The sequence below is a fragment of the Petromyzon marinus genome, chromosome 10 (genome assembly GCF_048934315.1).
Source record: "Petromyzon marinus isolate PM22_M1 ecotype Great Lakes invasive population chromosome 10, UKy_Petmar_22M1.pri1.0, whole genome shotgun sequence".
NCBI lineage: Eukaryota > Metazoa > Chordata > Hyperoartia > Petromyzontiformes > Petromyzontidae > Petromyzon > Petromyzon marinus.
The window spans coordinates 13575413-13592666 of record NC_133676.1 but is presented as its reverse complement, the minus strand read 5'-3'; the positions used below and the strand labels follow the sequence as shown (position 1 = coordinate 13592666).

Here is a 17254-nt window from a genome sequence, read left to right as displayed (position 1 = left end):
GATCACGCTAACGCAGCCACCATCGCGCGCCGACCCAGAGGAGACGGCGACTCTGCGATCTCACATTAACATGCTAACCTCTCACATTAACATAGCCACCTCAGCGCGCTCGCCGTGGAGGCCGCTCACCGATCTTACATTAACATGCTAATCTCTCACATTAACATACTAATCTCTCACATTAACATGCTAATCTCTGACATTAACATAGCCACCTCAGCACGCTCGCCGTGGAGGCCGCTCACCGATCTTACATTAACATGCTAATCTCTCACATTAACATACTAATCTCTCACATTAACATGCTAATCTCTCACATTAACATAGCCACCTCAGTGCGCTCACCATGGTGGCCGCTCACCGATCTTACATTAACATGCTAATCTCTCACATTAACATGCTAATCTCTCACATTAACATAGCCACCTCAGCACGCTCGACGTGGAGGCCACTCACCGATCTTACATTAACATGCTAATCTCTCACATTAACATAGCCACCTCAGCGCACTTGACGTGGAGGCCGCTCACCGATCTTACATTAGCATGCTAATCTCTCACATTAACATAGCCACCTCAGCACGTTTACCATGGAGACCGCTCACCGATCTTACATTAACATGCTAATCTCTCACATTAACATAGCCACCTCAGCGCACTTGATGTGGAGGCCGCTCACAGATCTTACATTAACATGCCAATCTCTCCCATTAACATAGCCACCTCAGCACGCTCGACGTGGAGGCCGCTCACCGATCTTACATTAATATGCTAATTTTTACCTGGCAGCCCTTTAATTGGTGGAAAACTCACCACCATCACGGTCGCTGCCCACCACTTACATTAACATTAGCTGCCCCGCCCATGCTGCTGACATTACGCCCATTTTAAAACGTTATAAATAGGTTGCCTTTAGAAGCTAACCCCCTTTTCCTGATGACGACTGCTTGTGTTACGATCGAAACGTAATTTTTTTTTATTTTCTTTGAACCTATCTTCGTGACTTTACTCAAAGAACCAAAGATTATGATTGAAAACTATCCTCTTTTTGCAGCTCATGAATATGCGGCATTCATTATGATCATAATTTGCCTTATATAATTGCTTTCAGTATACATACATATTCTGCTAAAGCTTCCTATAGTATGTTCAATTATATTGACCAAAACAATGCAGCTTTCATTGTTAAGTTCCTTAAATATGTCTTGTATTTTATTTTCATTTCCAAATGTAAAATGTTTAATACTTCTTATATTCATGTTTTGCTTTCATTTTGGCAATCACATGTTCCAACATTGCATTATGATGTCTCTTTGAAAAGGCCTAGTGAAAGCGTATCTCCTTGCCCCTCCCCCCTATCATGTCTGTCAAACGACTTTAATGCACATACGAGTTAATACTTATTCTTAGTTTTTTCGGTAAAGTCACGTTGAAGAGAAACAACAAAATAACAAAATATATATGCAAACCGACACACCTGATGATGACCGTTTGAGTTATGGTCGAAACGTCGTGAGAATTTTTTATTGTTTTATATATATTTTGTTATTTTGTTGTTTCTCTTCAACGTGACTTTACCGAAAAAACTAAGAATATGAATTACTGCAGTCACGAAAGCTTTAAATCAAGAGTTAATACTTGTTTAATATGTATGTCCATGTGAACTGCATGAATGCCATTTTAGTGGGCCATCAAAAAATGCTCTTACCATCAAATATTAAGGGGGACCATAAATAAGTTTGTGGTACTTGGAGCACTCTGAATCATTTTGGGAATCGTGCATCTTTCAGACATGTGCCAACCCATGGAAAATCTTGAAGCCAAAGGAAACTTTGTGTACCCTCCCAGAACAAAGTAAAGGCCACTGGGTTTTATAAGACTTTTCATTTATTCCTGGTAGCATTGCTATGCAATAATAAAGTAAACGATAGTACCATTAAAGGTCAAAGCTATAAGAACATTTGAGGCCAGGAGCTCTTAAATAGGCTACCAAAAAGCCACGCCAATGATTCAATATGCAGTTAGAAAATGTTTTATGAACGTGAACACTACTCATATGCATGCACCAGCTGCGTATGAGGCTATCATTACAAAGTGAGATATGATCAAATTGGAATTGTCATCACAATCTTTTTATATATACTGCAATAACATTTAGATCATAGCAAATGTCCACATCACGTGCTGCAATAATGCTGTGATATTTAAAATACTTATACGTAACTTAAATTGCATTGTTAATGTATATAATATTAAATACTATGTATGCAACTTGATTTGGTGCTTTCGTGACTGCAGGAATTACTCTTTGTTTTTTTCGGTAAAGTCACGTAGAAATAAGAAATAATAATAAAATAAAATTACATAATAGTGTCGACGTTTGTAATATAGTGCAATACTCTTTGTTGAAGTCGAATTACAAAATCATAACACAAAATATAACCGCTAAACAATTCTGAGAATATGGTGTGAAAACTATGTTTTTTTCATATTTATTCCAATATCCCAAAAGTCACACTTAGATGAATGCCTTGCATTCTTTCGTGAGTGGCACAATGATGGACTGTCAGTGACAGCCAAACAATGTTTTGGTGTGACCTTTCACATTTTTTCTGCCTTATTTTCATGACTGTCCTGAGTTGTGGCAGCATTCCCATGCTATGTAAATCCAAATTGTATTGTGTAATTGTATTGTACATTTGGCACATACATCAGATGCATGCACGCGTGTGAGACTGCCATCAGTACGGGGTGCGGGAATCGCACCTCCCATTAGCATGGAAGTTCTACATCCAGTGGTGATTTCAGCCCATTGGGACCCCACTCAGAAATTAATGTTGGGTGCATCACCTGACTACAGACGTGATTATCTGCAAAAGATATATTACTATATTACAATTGCGTGAATGTAAATCGGGTGATAAATAATTATCGCAATGTATTTAATTGTGTTATTAGAAATATGAGCTTTTTGTTATTTTCATAAGGAAATGAGCTTGAGCTGATATTTTGTGCACCCCTATTTTATTTAAAAATCCTGGGCTCGTTGAGCCTCTTGGGGCCCCTAAACTTGTATTTAGTGTTGCTATTACTCAATCGAGATCACACGTAGCAATCATCGCCCCCCTCATGGAAGACTACAATGTTTGCGAAACATAGCACCTCCGTGATAGCCCTGCACTGCAGGAACATCATGAATTCCAAGTGCATATTATCACGACGAATATGAACATTACTAGTGATGCCCGCCGCCTGGCACGGCAAGCGTAACTCACTGCGGGTCGACGCGCTTGCCGTCGCGGCCCAGGCACAGCACGGAGCGGCGGTGGGATCCCAGCTGCACGTCCCACAGGCGCACGTCCTGCTTGCGCTCGCGGTTTCTGCTCCGGCGCAGCTTGAGGAGCTCCCGCAAGCGAGGTGGGCTGGCCTGCTCCTGCTGAGCGGCCTCGCGTGCGCCGCGCGCGTGCAGAGGCGCGGCCGAAGGCGCCGCCGCCGCCGCCGGGGACAGCGACGAGGGCACGCGGCGGTCGGTGTGACGCGCGGTCCTGGGCTGGGGCATGGGGCGGCACGCACTCCACGCTCCGACCTTGAGCCGGTACCTGTGGATGCGGGTACATCGTCGGAAGCAGAATTTACGCTGGGGGAATCCGATGAGCTGTGAAGCTCTTTATCACGGATGTCCAGTAGGAGGTGGTTTCGGAAAGCTACAACAACGAACAATACGAACGCATTATGGGAGTGCAAAGTATAGGAAAGGTAAGCAAATCACCGCAAACAACTTAAATTTGAGCAGGTAAAGCCCATTGAGCTATTAGCTTCTTTTCAGAAGTGACCTGGCCACAAATCGAGACATGCCTGGGATGTCAAAGTTTCTGTAAGCGCAGTTGTACCAACGTTGCATATCTGACCATCGCATGTCCACCTTGACCAATGAACCACCCACACCCAGCACAGTGTGCGTGTGATGTAAAGGTAATTTTTTTTATAGATATTCAAATATTCGACTGTTCCCATACGGTAATTTGTTCTTAATCTCGCGAGCATTGCCCTCTATCTAAAGTACAGCAAATAATGTTTACATGTTAAAAGTGGTGCATTCATCATATTTACTGTTAGGACATGTAAGTGGGCTTGAGCAGGACACACTGCTGGAAGGGATGATGGCTGGTGGTCAAGACCAATGAAGGAGCGGCAATCAAAGGAAGGAACAAACCCGACAAGATGTCCAATGAGATGGAGCAATGAAATCATTTGCTTGTGTGCAGGTGCCAAATGGATTGTTGCATTGTAGGACCATGAAGGCACTACGAGGCATTAACAAGGCCATAATCCAGCGGTCAATAAAGAACATGACTGATGGTGATGTTGTTATATATATATAGCCAAAGATACATGATACACATAATAAGAAGCTATGGTAAAACAATAGACATACTGGCTTTTGGTGTTCGCGTCTTCTACATCAGCCGTTGGGCACACTTCCTCCACTAAGCACGGCTCGGCTTGGGACAGCTCGGGGCACTTGGTTCCTCCATACGAGGGTGGCACCAGCACGCTCCGCACGCGGTGGCGCGACCCCTCTCCGCAGGTGCCCATGCCCACTCGCTGGCACCACGACCACGGCGCCCACTCGCTCGCCACGCAGTCGCGCGGGCAAGGCAGCACGCAGCCCTGCTCCGCGCTGGGCCGCTCGGCGAAGTACGCGCACACCTCGTCGCCGACCGCCGCCGAGCGGTTGGTCTTTTGGACGCAGCCGAACGTCCGCGTGCGCACGCCGCGCTGGCCCTCGCTGTGCTCGCATCGGCGGCTCGGCGGCGAGGGGCCGCGGCCGAGCAGGGGCCTGCAGCTGCCCCACTCGCCGGTGTCCCACTCGAAGAGGTCGCGGTGCCACTCGCACACGCGGAAGCAGTTGCGCTGGTTCGGCGGGCGCTCCTCCACGCGGCAGTTGCCCAGCAGCGTGGTCCAGTTCTCGGCGTGAGCGCACCACACCGCGCGGGACTGAACGCCGACTGGGCCGCACTCTTCCCCGACGCACTCTCCCCAGGGACCTGCGAGGGGCACGTTGAAAAAAATGGGACCGCGTGAGAACGCTTGGCGATATGGTACCGTGCTGCGGTCATTCGTACGAATACCTCTGCTCTTTCAATTCGTTTGTCGTTTGCTGTTTCGCAAAAAAAAAATTAACGAAATCGTTGGGTAGGTTTGCGGGTCTGAAAAATCCCCGAGTTTGCATTTCTGGAGAGCTGTAGATGAATCGGAAGGCAAAATTGGAGGTAATTGTCAAGTGAAGGACAAAACGTCACCAATTACATCTTCCGTACAAGGCGTCATACGTCAAGGAATTACTCTGTTCAGGCCCCCTGAACCCCCTTCCATCCCTCCTTTTATCCTCTTCCCCAGCATTTTTGGAACTTTCCATGACTCCCCACCAATTCCCTTAATTTCTCCTAATGGTCTCCCAACCAAATGCTGATATCCATATAGTTCTCCCCTGACGACCAATCCGATTTGAATGCTCTCCGCCTTCAAATCCGATTGTGTGCCCTACATGTGCCCCCCCCCCCCCCCCTGGAATAGCTCGCCAATGAGAGTCGAGCGAGATATTCAAACTCTAACCCATAAGACCCGGCGAGCGTATATTTATTTCCTAATAGGGGTTGCCTCTGGGCATCCCTTACACAGTGTTATTAATAATAATGATTAATGTGGTGGTGGGGGGGGAGGTTTATTTCTGCTTACGCATCACTGCCAATACAGTTTCGTAATATTTAAATAGATAAAATAAAATGTGCTGAGAACTGAGACGTTAAATAATACAGAAACACAACGTTTGAATATTTATAATTATTCAACAGTGGTAGAAAATGTACTGTAAATACAAACTCTACTTTTATTTTAAGATATTACTATATTTCAACTGGAATATGTGCCTGTAAGATGGGTGGTTATCGGAAAATCTATTATTTTTCTAATGAATCATTAAACTATTATATACAGAACATGTTGTGTGTCTGTAAAGCATCTTGAGATGTGATCTCATTTAGATGCCCAATAAATTAAAATTGTATGGTGTAGCATCAGCAACTGTGACATGTTTTCAGTAGATACTAGAAAGATACCAACGGTTGCCCATGAGTAATTAATTTGAGTTACTGAGTGTGTACAATAGCACTAATTAGGATTTCCGCCTCCCGTTAAAAGAGCTTATGTACTCTCATACTAATGACACCTGTCATGATTCATAATGATTTAATAATCTCCGCCCCACCTTCCACATGACGTTTGAATACAGGCACACTCGACTGAATGCAGTAAATAAGTTAATAAACGCACCACTGCAGTATATCAGCCTACTAGGGATGTTATAAATAAATACGAGTTGCTCCTGGCCAGCACTCCCACATGACAGGGTGAAAATGAGCACTCATTTTGACAGTGAGTATACATCATCAGCATACAATCCAATTAACAGCTCGGGGATTAGGTTCGTAGAAGGGTGTGTAGCCTGGGATATTTGTTAAGAGTGACTGGGCGGCAGTGGGGATGAAAAGGCAGCTGGATCAGCAGAAAAATCGTAAAGTAGGAGTCGCTGAGTGAAATCCAAGCCGATGATAAATTTACAGTCAGAGGGCTTTCATTGGCACGAGGCTGCATTGCGAGGTGCCCCATCTTCCACCGGGGATTGACCAAAATTTACGCAAACTCCTTAAATGGAACCCTGTGCATTATCAGTGAGGATTAATTTTCTTTGAGAACCTCTGTAAAAAAAAACCTCAGTATATTAATTAATCAACAAAGTTAGTGTATTCACATTAATCACTCTTAAGTGGGTGGATAATAAAGTGCTTATGACATTCACTACCAGGTCATCTTGCACTGAGGAGGTGGTTTGATCCTATTAAATCAACTGCTCATATATTTGTGTATTTTTCAGAGTTTATTTGCTGTAATGTGATCATTAAAGACCTTTGTGACATCATCATTTGCAAGAATGGGCAATTATAGTCTAGTGTCATAACCAAAACTGAAAGTCCCCTGCAAATAAATAAACGTTAACCCTTGTTATTACTTAAATGAACCAGGTTTTTCTCGTAAACGATGTGTAGAGCTGGAATCTCACAAGAGCAACCATACTATCATCCAGCTAGTTGGTGCTAGCTGGATGATAGTCCTGCGAATTGAGGAAAACAGTGGCCTTCCCATTCATCAGGACCGCAGTAATATCCCTCGTCATTGCTTGAAGTCACGCAAGCCCTTTTAGACGTATGTGCTTAACCTTAATGCGAATTCAACCCCGATTAAGCCTGGAGAGCGAAATATAGTTCAAAGAACTCACAAACACACTGTGAAAGACCCAACATAGAATATCCCTGGGTCTGACCTTCCACAAAGCTCATGGTCCACCCTAAATCGTATCCGCACAAACCATGGCAGATGCGGATACCTGATGCACAAATGGAACGTTAAAAATTCTCCAGTGTACGACTGTGGTCATCCGGAACAGACCGTACAACGTATAACGATGCAATGCCCGATGCACAAATGCGAAGGAGACATCGCGGCGATGATGATACACTCTGCTACTTGTGACGCGGTTATCTGCGCTGGCCACCTGAATGTGAAATTGCAGTTGTTGCTCTGCATCTACATCAGCAGCCATACGGAAGAAGAACAGGAAGATATATTTCAAACAACACCTCGGTCACTGAGCGAAAGGGCCACCACTGCCAACAGGACTGCCATCGTTCTGTGCAAACCTTCTGAAAACAGATACAGTTGTGCGCTTTAACTCACTCCGCCTCGTTTAACAATCTGCTGAGAAAAGTCACCTGTGCCACAAATGTGAAGAAAAAAATCTTTCCTTGCCTCCTGCTAGCAATTGTCAGAGCTGCCCTACTGCCACTCGGCAGGCGTTTGAAACGCATTGTGTTAGCAATTTTTTTGAATTCCCACCGAAGTGCTCCGAGATGAACATCGACCTCCTGTGAATGGTCAACAACTGTTGAGGTTTGTAAGCATGGAAAGCGCGATTAGTCTCACTGACGCATGGATGGTTAACATCCAGGTTGTATCTCCAATTACATTAAGCATTCAAAAAATACAGTTGAGGCAAAAAAAAATATTCTTGAACCAAGACCCCAAATCGCAACTATTCACCAAATTACTGGAATTTAAAATTGTCTGTGTACCTAATGCACAAGCCATTTAAGGCACGATAAAATATATATTTCCAGACACCATAACAAGTAAAATATAATTATAATAATTTAAATCCATAACATAAAACACCAATTATACCATTTTGGTGGTGTACTGATGTGTAAATATATTTTAGTAACAATCTTTTGTGGGCCAATATAGTAAAGCCTAAATTGCTGCATGTTAATGAATAGTGGCTGATAATAGCTATACAAATTAATCGGTTCCTAGCAGTCACATTGCAAATAATTGTGCTTTCGAAATGCTTATAAGAAACAGTTTTTACCAATTGGCAAAATTATGTATAGAGATGGGCATGAAAATTTTACCAAATATAGTGTCAAACAATGGTCAACACGTATCTCTTTACGGAGTGGTATATTCAGGACGAAGTGGTATTTTCAGCACGGAGTGGTATATCCAGCACTGCTATACGAACTCCAGCCAAGTGATTGGTTATGAACTAAGCAGAAGTGCGGTGTACATTGAATTCGGGGAAGAGTAGCCTTGTTGTTACAGCAGCATTAATGGCCAGCAAGTGTTAGATTTGCACATCAGCGCAAATAGGTCTTCTTATCACATGTGTAAAGGAGAGCCAACACAAGTTTGCAGGGGGTTTGTCTTTTATTCCTTTTCTCCCATCCACACCCGTCCCCAGTCGTCTCAATCTCGTTCCCGCTAACCTCCTCTCTTCTCGCCCGTTATCTCCCTTATATCTCCTCGCTTTGCTCCTCCCCCTTCTCCTGTCACCGTCTCACTCCCCCTACTATGGGTGGGAATCCTTCCCCTGACACCCCGAAACGTGCATGCAAATCATCACGTGGTAAGCGGGCATTCCATTCTCCATTGACTTATTTTTAAAAAAAACTGGCAGCCACATCTGGAAAATGGCCCCTGCGAGGTTGGCTTTGTAAGTTTGTCTGTGGATAAACATTGACTCGCGGTGTAATGATATTTAGCCAATATTTACCACCTAAGACATTTGTGCAAACTGTAAAGGACACTAGAATTCCCTTAAAATTGTCTGTAAGCTACAATTACAATATATGGACGGTTGTGTATTTCGGACACCTAACAAAGTGTAATTGTAAGCACTGCCTCTAAATACATTCATATTCTTTCTTGTTTACTGTCATACTGCTTACTGGGATCAAATTCTATACCACTAATTTCTATTTTATCCTAAATTAGTTTACGGTTGTAGCTTCCTCTGAAGAAAATACAGTATTTTTTAATGACAAAACGTATCTCTTTACATATGATGAATGCGAACCTCACTTTAATATCCGACGTGACAATTTTACGTTTAAACAATTGTTCACGATGATAATAAAGGGAGGCAATTGACATGTCTGCAGGAAAAAAATATCAGAATTAACGATACTCTTTTAAACTGCATCTTCAATTCTACTGACGAATTATCCCCTCATCCGGTATTCTAGTAGTGTTCTGAACACAGCAACTTGCGTTGTTAGGCCCCCTCCCCTTCAACCCACACTCATCAGCATGGTTAAGTAGAGTGAAAAAAAATCCATTTATTATGCGGCATGCACAGGCCTTCATTTAATAGTATTGGATTGGTTATTATAATGAAGCGTAATAAACAGATAAAATTAGTACGTGACAAATATTCACCATGTATACAAAATATATATATTCAAACATTGTATATACTGTACTTTGAAGTTAGACCGTGAGAAGTTGAAGCACAGCAATGGAAAGTGTTACATTCGCAGAACCAAAAAAAAGTTGTAACCCTTGTCGGTTGGAAAATAGTTCAATGCGTGCAAGTGTAGAGGGGGTGCGGCGGGGGGGGGCACGCAGAGTAGATGTAGGGGTCACGTGGGGGGCAAGGGGACCAGGCAGAGGAGTTGCAGGGGTCACGTGGGGGGCAAGGGACCAGGCAGAGTAGATGTAGGGGTCACGTGGGGAGCAAGGGACCAGGCAGAGGAGTTGTAGGGGTCACGTGGGGAGCAAGGGACCAGGCAGAGGAGTTGTAGGGGTCACGTGGGGAGCAAGGGACCAGGCAGAGTAGATGTAGGGGTCACGTGGGGAGCAAGGGACCAGGCAGAGGAGTTGTAGGGGTCACGGAGGGGACAAGGGACCAGGCAGAGGAGTTGTAGGGGTCACACAGGGGACAAGGGACGAGGCAGAGGAGGTGTAGGGGTCACGCAGGGGATGGGTGACCACGCCCAGGAAGATTGTTGAATAAAGGCACCGGGAGAAAGGCATCTTGGGGGAAATTTTCTACATAAAAAAATTTGCCAGGAAAAAGGAGGAGAGGAGAGAGGGTGTCTAAAGAGACGTGGGACAAGTGCTCCGGGCTCTGAGAAGATAATGCTGGGAGTCGACCACAGTCCAAGTTTTTGTGCCTGCGAGTGTTCGTGTTAATGGAACAATAAAAGTTCCCTTGTCAGGACGACTCGTGTGGAATCCCTTTCACAAGTTACACAATCATAAAAACACTTCATAAAGCTACAGAGTCAATAAACACATAATTCTTCCCCCTCTACGGGTTTGAGCATATATTCTCAGCAGCTCTCCCGCTATATTTTTCACCTGATGACGATTGCTTGTGTTGCGATCGAAACGTCGTGATATTGTTATTATTTTTTATTATTTGTTCTATCTACGTGGCTTTACCGAAATACCCAAAGAATGAGTTTTTTTTGTTTACCTTAAAAAATAACTGCAAGCTACGTGTGGCCTTCAAAGTGTAAAATACGTCTCGCAGTCAAGTATCGAACCTCAACCCCGTGTATTCAATCATAAAGTTGGGCTCATAAATTTGCTGCTGAAAAGTACAGTATATTGTGGCCATGAGTTAAACAATGGCCATCTTTTCAATATTAATTGCATGCTATGATGGGGAAATAGCCCGCCTGCTACAGGGTATTCCCATTATAACCAATGTTATTGCGAAGGACAGCGCAAGCTGCTGTAGATGGAGAGATGATTTTCAATCGACAAATAAATTGTAAATCCTGAAAAGGTAAACAAAGTATCTTCGAAAGTGACATGGCTATGGACATGTGTTCCAACTGTACAGTATATGCAAGCAATATGCGCGCCATTAAGAAACCAAAGGAATTCTTTCACAGTTTCTTTTTCAAATTGCATTTTTCACACAAGCATACATTTTACATGAAGGCGTAATTGTATATAATGTCTTAATTAGCAAGCCTGTCGGTAGCTACATATATTTCGGCAGCAACTTAAAAATGCCCTCCACCTGCAGTGAGTAATGCACCCTAATGAATATCATTTACTATTTCTGTGTCATGTTTATATAATGCACCTTGAATAATTAATGTCTATCCCATCTATAATGTCACGTGACCTTATTCTGCCACCAGGACTGAGATGAAAATGAGATGCTGCACTGTAGTATTGTGTACTGCCCCATTGCATTATCTTTATTGCTACAGTGCCCAATGGTATTGTAACATGAGTGCACAGAATTATGTTTCTTGGATCGCAATCCTCAATCTTCAGTCCAATGTAAGAACTTCTTCATCGTCCTCCAAGCAAATTATAAAGGTGTTGCATGAACAATATTTGGACCACTGATGTAGACACGAAAGTATATATTTACATTTAAATGATACTGTACATTGCTTTAGATAAATATGCAGGTAAGATATTTAATGAATAATCAATGAATACATAACATTATTACAATGCAAACGACGAACAGTTCACATATCAGCATATTTGGCGTGTCAATTTCCTTCCGAGAAAGAGAAAAAACGTTGCAAATTATTTTTGTTGTTGTGAACATTAAACATTAATATCACGGACGCTTAAATAAAAGTTAAAAGCGAATAGCCTAATGCGAATTCATTACAATCAGCTTAAAGCCCTGTGCAAATTATGGCCAACTCCTGGCACAGGTTCTGACCATTAATATAAGCAATAATGCAAGGGTTGGTAGCAGCAAATGAGAATTATTTATAGATTAGTAGTTGACCCACTATATTTGACCTGACCTCCATCAGTAGGCTACACTTCTCAGTGTGTGGCAATGTGGCATCCTTTCCCAGCACTCACAGTGCAATGGTAAAGGTACCCAATTAAAGTGAAGAGGGCTGGGTGTTGATATGGGCGGTGGTTTTGGGGGGGAGGGTGCACAATTATAGAATGTAATACAGCTCTGTTCACAAAGCCAAGGAGGCAGTGGGCATGAATTTTAAATTGTGCTGGAAACCGTTTTTATTCCTTAACAATTGGGAGTAAATGGTTAGACCTATATCATTAGAGTTATCTCCACAGTTTTCTGTAATTTAAAACAATACCATTGGTGACTATGCGGTTCTGATGCCCATTACTTCGCTTTTACTCGTAATTTAACCTTTTGAGCCATACGTAACGTTTCAAGTCCAGGCTGTAAAATGTTTGATCTGCCAAAGCTCAGAGATGAAATTCAGTCACATCTTCATACCCTGGAGTCTAAAAACTAAGTTGCATCTGTGGTGATTGTTACATTGGAGAAACGAAACGTCATGTCTCTGACCGGATCCGCGAGCATAAGTCAGCTCTGAAACATGGCAGAACTAATTCCTCAGCCGTTGATGATCATTGTGGGCTCCCATGATATTGTTTTCTCCGAGACCAAGGTGCTCTGCAAGCCGTCTGGCTACCATCAAGGATTTGTTCATGAAGCCATCCAGATATATAAACACAGACATAACTTCCACCGAGAGGACGGATATAAATTGAGCAATCATTGGAAAGATGCTATTAACCAAGTAAAATATAACTGTTCATAGTTGTTCCATCTTATTTACCGGGTATTAGTCTATTTTACCGAGTTAATTGCATCCTTAGCGTTTAGCAGTGCGGCTGTTCTGCTTTCGATGTCATCATCTATCTTGGCAACAATCATGTTGCCCTTTTACTCTCAGCGTCTCTGCTGTGCCTGCAGTTTACGCACCCCCCCCCCCTACCCTCCCCCTCTCTGACTTATTTAACTGCCCTAACCCTGCTCTCTCTCCCACTTCAGTAAAAATGTCCTTGCTGTGGTTATCACACCTGATGATGAATGCTTGTGTTGCAATCGAAACGTCGTGATTTATTTATTTCTATTTTCTATATTCATTTATTATTATTATTATTATTTTCACCTACGTGACTTTACCGAAAGAACCAAAGCGTATGAGTATCTTCTACAAAGTCGAATAGCCAAGTCTGGATACTTCCAAGATTTATTTTTTACAAGCCGGTACTCTGATAGCTCATTTACGTGAAGACTGTCAAATAACATAACATGCATGACAGTAATTGTTTTAACACAATGTAATTAAATATCCTTTATTTTACCAGATGATAACCCATTGATTTTCAATGCCTGGTGTTTGTTCGCAAATGCATGTGCGGTATTTTGTCATGGAAGGTGAAACATCTGGACATGTGAATCACTACGAGCAGGAGCAAGGTATAATAATAATTTATAGCCTGCTAATATACTGCTGCATTAAGGCCTTGCCCATGCTGTTATTCATGGAGGTTGTTCTGATGATAATTCATTCTACTCACTGAGCTGCATTGGCTTCCGGTTGCTGAACAAATGCATTATAAGGTCGCAGTCATTACATACAAAATGCTTGCCACAAATTAACCAAAATACCTTGCTGATCTCGTCAAGGAGCATGAATCATCACCCAAACTCCGGTCATCCTCGCAGCAGCTTTTGGATAGCCATCGAACAAAGAAGGTCACTGCATCGCGCGCGTTCAGATGCGCTTCTGCGGCCGTCTGGAACGCTCTTCCGTCTGATATTAGGAAGCCACTGGAGCTCTGCACTTTTTAATCGCGATCTGTTTTTTTTTCTATTTAGTTTGTTGTCCTTCCCCCCGCACCTCCAATTGGCACGATTGGCTACGTATGGTGCGAAAGAAGTTCAACATACATACGTGCATAGTCAATGTGGGATGGGGAAGACAATAGAGCCCAGAACCTCTTACTGTCCTACAGATATAATTCGTCAGTGCTGTTAGCTGTGTGCAGTGTGTTAAAGACTGTGCCACCACTCCACCTCCGTATGTAGTTTTCATAGAACAAAAAATTACGTGACAATAGTATTTTTTTAAAGAATATCTGTGGATTATGGCGAAAACACATTTCTTTTTTTTGTTTAAATATTCAAGAGATGAATATGTCTTCTAATTTTGTAGCTGTCATTTATGAGAAGCTATGAGCAATTTTCAGTTTCGCTGGAAGGAAAGTGAAAGGAATAATAAAAACAAATCTCATCTATCTGCCGGGGTAGTGACACACTAATGGCAGAACAGTCAAGTACCTAAAATCTATAAGCTTTTTGTGTCATCACAGACCTCAAGTGTTATAAATTTTTGTAGTGCTGCCAATTGCACCGACTGCTTGAAACTCAACAATAAAAGGACTTACTTTTTCAACACAAAGGCAAATATAAAGATCCCCCAAAGCATTATAGACCACTGGGACAAGCGTTATTAGTGGGCACCTATCAAGGTCTACATGGTGCACAAGGGGATGGTGTGGCCAGTATTCGACCCTGCCACCTTTGTCTCCCCAGTTCTGATCATTAAATACTACACCAGGTACTTATTTACAACTAAATTAAACTAGGGGTGGCCCAGAACCGACTCAAATATCACTTGCCACCAATGTTAACCAAAGGTGGGAATCACATTCAGATGACCGAGTTCATTGTGCAGTGTGCTAACCACTGTACCTATAACTCCCCACAAAACACACATGCACACAGAAAATATTGAGATTCTTGAAGCCAAATTCATATCTTTTTTTTTATTCATTAAGCACTTTATGAATTCATTGGCATTCACTAATTGTTCCAATATTTGTTTGCTTATCAAAAGAGCGCTTTTAGTTTGTCATGGGCATGGTCCTAATCACGGAGAAGACATGACATTAATATGCCATATTGGTACGCTAATGCATTATTACAATTTGTTGAAATTTGCATGCTAGATTTTTCAAAAATGGTAGGTCAAATTAGTTTATAATACTGTCAAGTGAATACGTTGGTGGAAATTATAAACACTTTTTTGTGAACATTCTACATTTAAAAGATGGAAAAAAAGATTTAGGTTAAGTAAAAACCCATTTAGGTTAGGTAATTATAGGTTAGGTAACGACGATGACATGAATAGTTTTAACTGTAATTATTATTACAAAAAAATTGGCTTACACGTTTAACATAACAATTGTAGCTTTAACAGTGATCAGTCTTATTCCATAACTAGATTCTTTATAATAAAATTAGATGAAGGTAAAATGTGACTCATTCTAGAATATAAACAATTTTGGTGGGATTTGTATTTAATAGCCTGCAGGGAGCAGTTTATATGTGAGTTTTTTTTGTCATAAACAGTATCTCCGTCACGATATAAAAGCATGCCTTAAATTAGTATAATGGATTGATGATTCGGACAGAACAAGGACGAACAATTGTATTCACACAAGAGTGAGCGAAGGTTCAACAAAGCACTTTGCTCATATCTGCTGAGGTCAAATTCGAACATTAAAGAGTAAACATGAATTGTGTCTATTCAGTTGAATACAGTACGGACGGAAGAAAATAGATGCCTCCGATTAAAAACTAACCGACAAATGAGGGGCCTTGCTTGAAAGTATGACCCTTTTTTTAAAGAAAAATCAAATGCCATGAAAAAACAATTCTACTGAACAAAATAAGAGGGGACAAAAGTGAGATGCGAGATGGCAAAGGAGCGTGCGAACTTAATGATGGGAGAGGGGGGGTGGCCAGGGTTTTCATAAACTGTTTGTCCAGTGCCCAGAAATAAAACATTAATTTTCTTTGCCATATCTGTGCAGTTGATGGCATGTGCTGCTGACACCGCCCAAGGAAAATTACGAGTGAACCCTCTATATGCTGAGCCTTTGAAGAGCCCTATCTGCACACATGTGAATAAGAAGTCTTTTGCGAATAACATTTTTACATTACATCTGAAACAAGTCAAAAATCTTCTGGATTTACTTCGTTATTGATACCATGGGCCTGATTCACGTGGAGTTTGTTCTCACATTTTTGTATTATCCTCTGTAATTTCTGGCATTAGGGGCCGTCCATGAATGACGTCACGCACCTGGGGGGGTCAGACATTTGTGACGATGTGTACACGAGGGGGGGGGGGGGTAAGAAATGTGACGTCACATAAAAATGCGCAATTTTAAATAAACATAGACAACACGTTCTACTTAAATTTTGATTTAAAGCTTTCGTGACTGCAGTGATTCATATTCTTGGTTCTTTCGGTAAAGGCACGTTGAAGGGAAACAATAAAATAATAATAAAATAATAACATATTCTTATTTTATTGTTTCCCTTCAACGTGACTTTACCGAAAGAACCAAGAATACGTTCTACTTAATTAAATATACGTTTTAATGTTTTCTCCTACATCAGAGTGCAGCGCCACATTAAATACGCACAAGCGATTTGAAGCATGTTTAATTTGCAGAGCTTTGTGACGTCATATTTGAGGGGGGGTGTCTGACTTTTTGTGACGCCGTGTGACGATGGGGGGGGGAGGGGGTCAAAAATTGTCCAAAATCGTGTGACGTCATTTATAGACGGCACCTTACCTGTAATATCTGCAAAAGCAATTCTGTCTAATTCAGGAGACATATTTGGTCCAAATCACGATATGGAATGAGTGAAGCCTGAATATCCAAAGACTATCCCGCAGCCGTGAGATTGTTGAAAGGAATCGAAGCTGTAAATGCTGACGTCAGCACACTGGTCCTGCCACGAGACCAAGACAAGCCAATCAGGCTCCATCCATCTCACACGTGCTCATGTGTGCGTGAAACTTCTTTTGCCCTTCACCGTGGTGCGGAATGTCGCGTAAGGCATGAGAGATTGAGCTCTACATGTTGCCCCCATTACTGGACTCTGTCATAACCCCACCTTAGGGGCCGTCCATAAATGACGTCACGCGATTTTGGACGGTTTTATACCCCCCCCCCTTCGTCACACGGCGTCACAAAAAGTCAGACCCCACCCCTCAAATATGACGTCACAACGCTCTGAC

The 17254-nt window shown here is 42.2% G+C and overlaps 1 protein-coding gene across 3 annotated transcripts in view; it reads right to left on the bottom strand.

The window, feature by feature from the left end:
• Positions 1 to 17254, bottom strand: part of THSD7A (thrombospondin type 1 domain containing 7A) — a 368787-nt gene that overhangs the window by 176716 nt on the left and 174817 nt on the right. For all 3 annotated transcript variants that reach the window (XM_032951145.2, XM_032951144.2, XM_076066194.1), the window contains exons 3-4: positions 4435 to 5047; positions 3275 to 3598 (exon numbers count right to left, since the gene is read on the bottom strand). In XM_032951145.2, the coding sequence (XP_032807036.2) occupies positions 3275 to 3598; positions 4435 to 5047 (937 nt within the window). The remainder of the gene's footprint in view (positions 1 to 3274; positions 3599 to 4434; positions 5048 to 17254) is intronic.